Source organism: Limulus polyphemus, unplaced genomic scaffold (assembly GCF_000517525.1).
Source record: "Limulus polyphemus unplaced genomic scaffold, Limulus_polyphemus-2.1.2 Scaffold1492, whole genome shotgun sequence".
In the NCBI taxonomy this organism is placed as follows: domain Eukaryota; kingdom Metazoa; phylum Arthropoda; class Merostomata; order Xiphosura; family Limulidae; genus Limulus; species Limulus polyphemus.
The window spans coordinates 89,591-96,631 of NW_013667102.1; the positions used below are offsets into that span (position 1 = coordinate 89,591).

At 33.5% G+C, this 7,041-nt stretch overlaps 1 protein-coding gene across 2 annotated transcripts in view; it reads left to right on the forward strand.

Annotated features, from left to right (window-relative positions):
* Positions 1 to 7,041, forward strand: part of LOC106463822 (lachesin-like) — a 77,928-nt gene that overhangs the window by 36,598 nt on the left and 34,289 nt on the right. For both annotated transcript variants that reach the window (XM_022391432.1, XM_022391433.1), the window contains exon 2: positions 4,030 to 4,136. In XM_022391432.1, the coding sequence (XP_022247140.1) occupies positions 4,030 to 4,136 (107 nt within the window). The remainder of the gene's footprint in view (positions 1 to 4,029; positions 4,137 to 7,041) is intronic.

The following is a 7,041-nucleotide window of genomic DNA, read 5'->3' on the forward strand; positions in this document are numbered from 1 at the left end:
CTAAGTGGAAACTTTGAACTGCAAGGAATGTGTCATGTTGGAGAAGAAAGGGTGGGTTTCTAATAAGATGGATACATACTAGAACTCTCGTTCGACCCTAGTTCTTCTTTAGTTCACTCTTTTAAGTTACAAATTTGTGAAGTATTACATAGAAACGGTTGGTCTTAGTAAAGTATATATAATAACGTACTATATTTGAAAAATAAAACGGAATCCGTTCTCTTCTTATCTTAAAGTTAACTTGATTGTAATAGTTGAAAAATCCGAACGTTAATATACCCTTCGTTCAGTTTAGATAGTTAAAGTATGCGATATAAAAAAAACGTTAAATCAGTAATTGTGAAACGTAATCATAACTAGAATTAATTAAATTTTGTCATTGACGCGAGTAATTAGTATAGATGTGTGTATGTAGCTATGGATGGTTAATGTTATCCATACAGATTGATTAGGTTCACAATAGTGATCTGACATCAAATATGCCATGCTTTTACTGATTGGGAAGTTTATAGATCACATATCCGATCACTTTATTTATACATGTCTGTTTCATTTTCTTTAAAGTATATTTTGTTACTACTCTTCTATAATTAGTTGGCAATGAGTTGAATACAAAAACAGCGCAAATAGAAACAGTTATACCTCATAAGATACTAATTGACATTACTTTGTTGTTACAGGCGTTCGAGTTGTACTCAACAGCGCAAGAATACTTTCGTGAATTTCTTTAAGTTGATTTAAATTTCTGTGAAGGTCACTGTGTGTGTACGTGAAGGTCATTTTTTGATATCTTAATTGGAAATACTTGATTATTTCAAAAACTTTTGTTTTTATTCCTAACCTTCCACGTGAAAAGCTGCAGCTAGTTTTTCACTAATGTTTTCAGAAAATCGAATTGTGTACGAACTATTTTTTCTATACCTTTCTCATAGCTTTAACTCAGAAAGAAACAAGCACTGACCTACTTACATTATTCACAACTAGATTATTTACTAAATGGAAGCGCTCAGAAGTCAAACATCGTTACTGTTAACAGTTTACTTATTTTTAATATCTTTAACAGGTTATACTATCTGCAATATTTGTTGACATTTTCTTCACCATTGTTTAACAGTATATTTTAAACGTAATTAAAGAAACCAGTGATGTGGCTTAAATCCACTGCTGTGAATATAGCTCAATGAATGTCATCTGACTGAGATGAAACCAGTAACGTTGATGACGGGTGGTGTTCTCCGAATCTAGTTTGATAGAGCAGAAAACATCGATCAAATTTTTAATACTGTCGCGAGACTTTAGAGAATATATCACAAAAGACTGTACTGACAGATAGGTTCTGCTAAGACAATTAAGTAACTTATTAGTAATGACATTTTTGCCTGTTCTCTGACCTTCTATTCACTTTAATATACGGTGTGTATAGATATAACCTAAGAAAGAATATATATATATATATATATATATATAGAGGGAGAGAGAAAGAGACTCATTGAAAAATTCCAAACATTGTGTAATGTTTAAAATTTCATTAAGACAAAATATTGGATCAAAAGTAGTCACAATACATAGCACATTAGTTTCAATACATGACGTAGTAAAAAGGACAAGTAGTTTTACTACGTTATGTATTGAAACTAATGTCGTTCCACTACTTGTCCTTGGAACGACGTTAGTTTCACTACATAACGTAGTTGAACTTATGTAGTAACAATACATAGCAGAGTAAACTTCCTAACAAGTAATATCCAGACATTTGAAATTTAGACTTCGGTGTCTGGACTTGTCTAATCTTTTCGAATACGGCTGCGCTGTGTGTTTACTTTGAGAAAAAATGTAAGTAATTCTGTTTTGTTGATTTTCATGGTACTTGCGTTTCATTAATGTCTGTATTATTAACCTAAGTTACAGAAATTCGGTCGTTGGAAATAATTCCTATAATTATATAAATGGCCTTAGGTTTGGTTCATCCATCAAATATTTTATTAAACTGGATGTAGTTCTCTAAGTATTCCATCGGATAATTATGTATACCTGTAATACAATATGTTTTGATCATTTACAATGTATTTCTAACTAATAATATTGGGTATAATCTCAATAGACTGGAAAGCAAATGAATTTAGCCTCAGTGAAATTAATCTCTATCTCCAGTCCTTCAGCTTGTAGAAGGAAATACTGCGGCGAAAAATAAAATAAAAAAAGGCCTAGGATAAATAACAAACATCTCCATCTTTGTTAGAAAGAAATATATATAGATAAATATTAAATATGGTTTTACGTATATCTTCTATCACACAGTATCATATATTATGTGTTGTTTATACTTAGTGAATGACGGACTGTTCGTAATGTTAATCTGTTACTTTTTTAGAATTTTCGCTCAAAGCTACACAAAGGGCTATCTGCGCATAGTCGTTCCGAATTTCGAACTGACAGAGAAAAGGTAACCAGTTAATAGCACCCACCGACAACTTTTATATGATCGAATAATGCGAAGCGGGTTTTGCGTAATTCAGCCTCGAGCTATGAATAATCGGATTCACAGTTCAAGCACTAAGTATAATCCGCGCTCTGCCTTATTTAATTAGTTTTATCAAATACAAAATAGTCTTCTCAACAACCTGTTTATCATGTAATATAGAATAATATTATCATACATGTACTAACTCTCATATATGTGTTTTATCCATCATTCATCCGAAAACAATTTTTTAACCCAGCTATGAAGCTGCCTGACATTTAGATATAGCGAAACGCCGAGCAAACGGATAAGTACGATATCAATGAAGGTGAGAGCTTATTGTTTCTTACAATATACTACCTGTACATAGGGTAGCAAAACTGTAATATTTAGCTTTGCGGGTTTGATACCATAAAGCATTTTTTCTTTGAGAGATCGTTTAGACAAAGTATTCATGATGAAACCTAGTTGAATGGACGGTAACTGCCTGCTGGAGAAACGAAAGTGTAGGGGGACGACGTTTCGAAAGTCTTCCGCCTTTTCTCTTGAAGTCGAAAGACGAAAGGCGGAAGACATTCGAAACGTCGTACCCTACACTTGCGTTTCTACAGCAGGCAGTTACCGTCATAAAGCATTTTATTTTTAGTAAACTATATCTGGCGGTGTACCCCCCCCCAAAAAAAAAAATTCCAACTTATAAAGCTTGTTTTGAAACATTTGACTTCACCATCTTTTTAACACCTGGTTGTTAGAGTACTATGCACAAGGTAAGTAGGAAGTATGAGATCAAGGGCTGTGATTTCATATTACTCTGCTCCGTCCTAATATACAAAAAAATAAATAAATAAATAAATAGAGAGAGAAACACCAAACTTTCTCTACAACATCTTGAAGGAACTAAGTCGAGCTTTTTTCGTCTTATTTCTTATAAACCCGGCTGACGCTCCTTCGGGTATATACCTAGATTTGACATTTTGTATTTAACATCTCCCGTCTCACATTTTTTCTTTCAGTTTTCAACCGTTGCAAATACGCATTTCCTACTTCTTATATTAGAAGTATAGCATATTGCATACTTTCTGTCCCCTCAGGGGTTTACAAGAACTGTATTAACTGGTTTAAACCAAAAGTATTTTCAGAAGGCCTTACACACCTGGTTAAACAAACAGGAGGATCTGGAGATATACCTTAATATAAAGGTCTTTCATCCATGGAATTATAATCATAATTACTCTCTTACAGTTCCTAGAAGGGTAAGATGGTAAATATATATTTTTTTTCATATCTTGAGCACTTTAAAATACCTCTCAGTTCTCTCTATGCCTCACGCATTGTTACGTTGGTCATAACTGATACGCGAAACTTTATTCTTTGCACCAAAAAAGTCTGATTATTTTACAGTTTTACATAGCTCCAGTATCTCAGTATTTCTCATATCCAGAATCTTTACCGGTAAGTTAACAATGCTGCGTTTGTGCTTATAGCGTATACTCTGCCAGTGCATTTGAATATATTTAAGTTTCTAACTTTTTCTATGTACAGTTACTGAAATATTGTTACATTCACAGCTGAGGGACCGGAACCAGAGTTTGCTAGAGCAGTTCCAAACGTCACGGTGCCTGTTGGTCGTGATGCACAATTACCGTGCGTGGTGGATAACTTAGGTTCTTATGGGGTAAGTGCGGTCGGTTTTTCAGTATATTAGTCTCATAGTGTTCATTGTTTTCTCCACATTATTTGCACAAGAAAATTTTGTTGTTGTTTTTTTTTCCTTTAGCTTGAAAAATTGCTCCAAAGGTTTCGTAGACGCACTAGATGTCAGAAAAAGCGAAAAGATGCAAGTACTGAATTTAATAGTTAAAAGCCACGCTGGATCAACATTAGCGATATGAAAAAGCAAATTAATCAAAAAACAGCTAAAAAGATCGTTCTTCTACCAACTTTTGACTACTTCGAAATGTTCCTTATTTATTTTATATTTAATTCAACCACTCAGCTGTGCAAACACATAAAAAAAAACACCAACTAAGTAGTGAAAACGTAAAACACAGAAAAAGATCAGCGAAAGAACGAGTTTATAGTTGCATACATTAGGCTGAACAGTGTTTGCTTTAAATGAAGATTTTTTAAAAAGATTTTAATGATATTTTAAAAAGAAAATATAAAACAGTGTTGAAGCTGCGAAACAAGTTAGAAGATAAATAAGTTTAGATTTCTTAAAATGATTTGCTTTTTTACATAAAAAGTTTCCTGAAATTTATGTCTAAGTTATATATATATATATACCGTATATACTCGTGTAATAGACGAATTTTTGTGACCAATTTTTTTAGGCTATAATTTAGAGGTCGACTTTTACACGACTAATACATTGGAGAGGTTGAAATTATTTTACGAGTATATAAGGTACACGCATAAAAGTTTATGCATTTGCATTCCCAAAAGCATAAACATACAAGTCCATACAACAAGAGGCATACAGTTCATATTAGAGATATACAACTTGAAAATAAAACATCTTTAATTTACTTTTGGTGACATATTTTACATTAGAATCTCAGACTCTTCCAATGGCATATTTTACAAAATGTATATCTTGAATGAAAAGAATGCTAATAGTAAATAATCAAATTAAAACATTTTTAGACAAATAACTCAAATTCCAGTGGGTCCACTTAGTATACAGAAACTTTGTATCAAAGAACATATGTACCAAAATTACTTTTTAACAATAAAGCCTCTATTTACAATTAAAATGAATACAACGTTAAAATATTAGACAATAAATAGTTATAAAAAACAGGGATTTGCCCTCAAAAGACTCTACACTTGTTTCAGTGTCTGTATGACACCATCTTCAAGAGTCCCTGTTTTTAATAACTATCTATCGTGTAAGATTTTAATGTTGTTTTCCTTTTAATTGTAAATAAATGTTTTTCATAAGTGTCGTTTTAAAATTATCTAATAAAGCCTCTTTCGTATAGACTTTTAATTTGCTATAGAAAGTGAGTCAGACATTGATTTTCACAATGTTGCTTTTACAAGTGTAAGATTTTGAACTTAAAATGTTAACTAGTTACTTTAAAGTGACCTATCGAAGACAAGATAAACAATTACTATTTCGAGGTAATCCTGTTGAAACATAGACCTTAGCTTTTGGCTGTATTATCAAAGACAAAAGGTTCTTTTCTATTTTGGTCATTTCGTTCTAGTTCCAGTAAGAAAACTGGCGGAACAGCAAAGGGTTGCACCCTCTCTTTGGTCAGGAGCAAAATCCAAACTTTAGGAAACTTTACAGGTGTAGATGATTAGGTGGAAGATAATAGTCTCCAATCAGCGTAGGAGAAACGAGACTGAAGAAACAAGTGGGCGAAGTAGTCGTTTAGTGTAACCATAGCATCACAGATCGAATATGAAAAACGTAATATGCTGTGAGTGAAAAACGAATTACCTGAGATGAATATAGGGCAACATCAAAATTTGGTACATCCACTGGAAGAGGCATCTGTTAAAGAGATGCTCACAAGGTGGGATGAGCTTCCAAGACGGAGTTACAGACAAACTCTGTAAGTCCGCAAGGATAACATTATTAGGTATGTAGCATGAAGTTAATGCTACATACCTTACTTTAGAAGTTAATGAAGTCATATGGATCTTTGGTGGGACTGGGGAGTTAAATTCAAGCTAATCTGAAAGCATGATTTTCCAGGATTATTAGATGATAAGAATATGTATAAGAAACTGATACTCATGCAGTATGACCATAGCTAATACATGGACGAGGAAAAGTGGGATAATTCAAACCATTATGTGCCAGGGAGGGTATCGTTTGAGACGGTGGGACTGGGGAGATAAATTCAAGCTAATCTGAAAGCATGATTTTCCAGGATTATTAGATGATAAGAATATGTATAAGAAACTGATACTCATGCAGTATGACCATAGCTAATACATGGACGAGGAAAAGTGGGATAATTCAAACCCAATTATGTGCCAGGGAGGTATCGTTTGAGACTGATTCTCTTGACGAGCTCGGAGCAGGTTGCAGAAAGGTTGGCTTATTAGAAACAACATCCGTAAATTTGACAGAATCTGAAAGCTGAATGGAGACATGATCAAGATGGACGTCCAAAAGGCGAGGATCGCAACAATGTCTCCGATTTAGGCCAAACAGTGTAACTGCGGTCTTAGAGATGCTTAGTTTAAGACGCCAGATTTTACACAGTTGGAGAAAACGATCAACAACCTGTTGAAGAACTCTCTTAAGAATGAACGAGGTAGGAAAAATAGCAAGTAGGACTTTGTCATGGGCATACTGAATGAGATGAACAGGATAGTCAGGTTGTGGTTCATCGGCCACATAAAATACATAAACTAAAGATAATAAAGAACAGGATAGTCAGGTTGTGGTTCATCGGCCACATAAAATACATAAACTAAAGATAATAAAGAACAGGATAGTCAGGTTGTGGTTCATCGGCCACATAAAATACATCAACTAAAGATAATAAAAAACAGGATAGTCAGGTTGTGGTTCATCGGCCACATAAAATACATCAACTAAAGATAATAAAAAACAG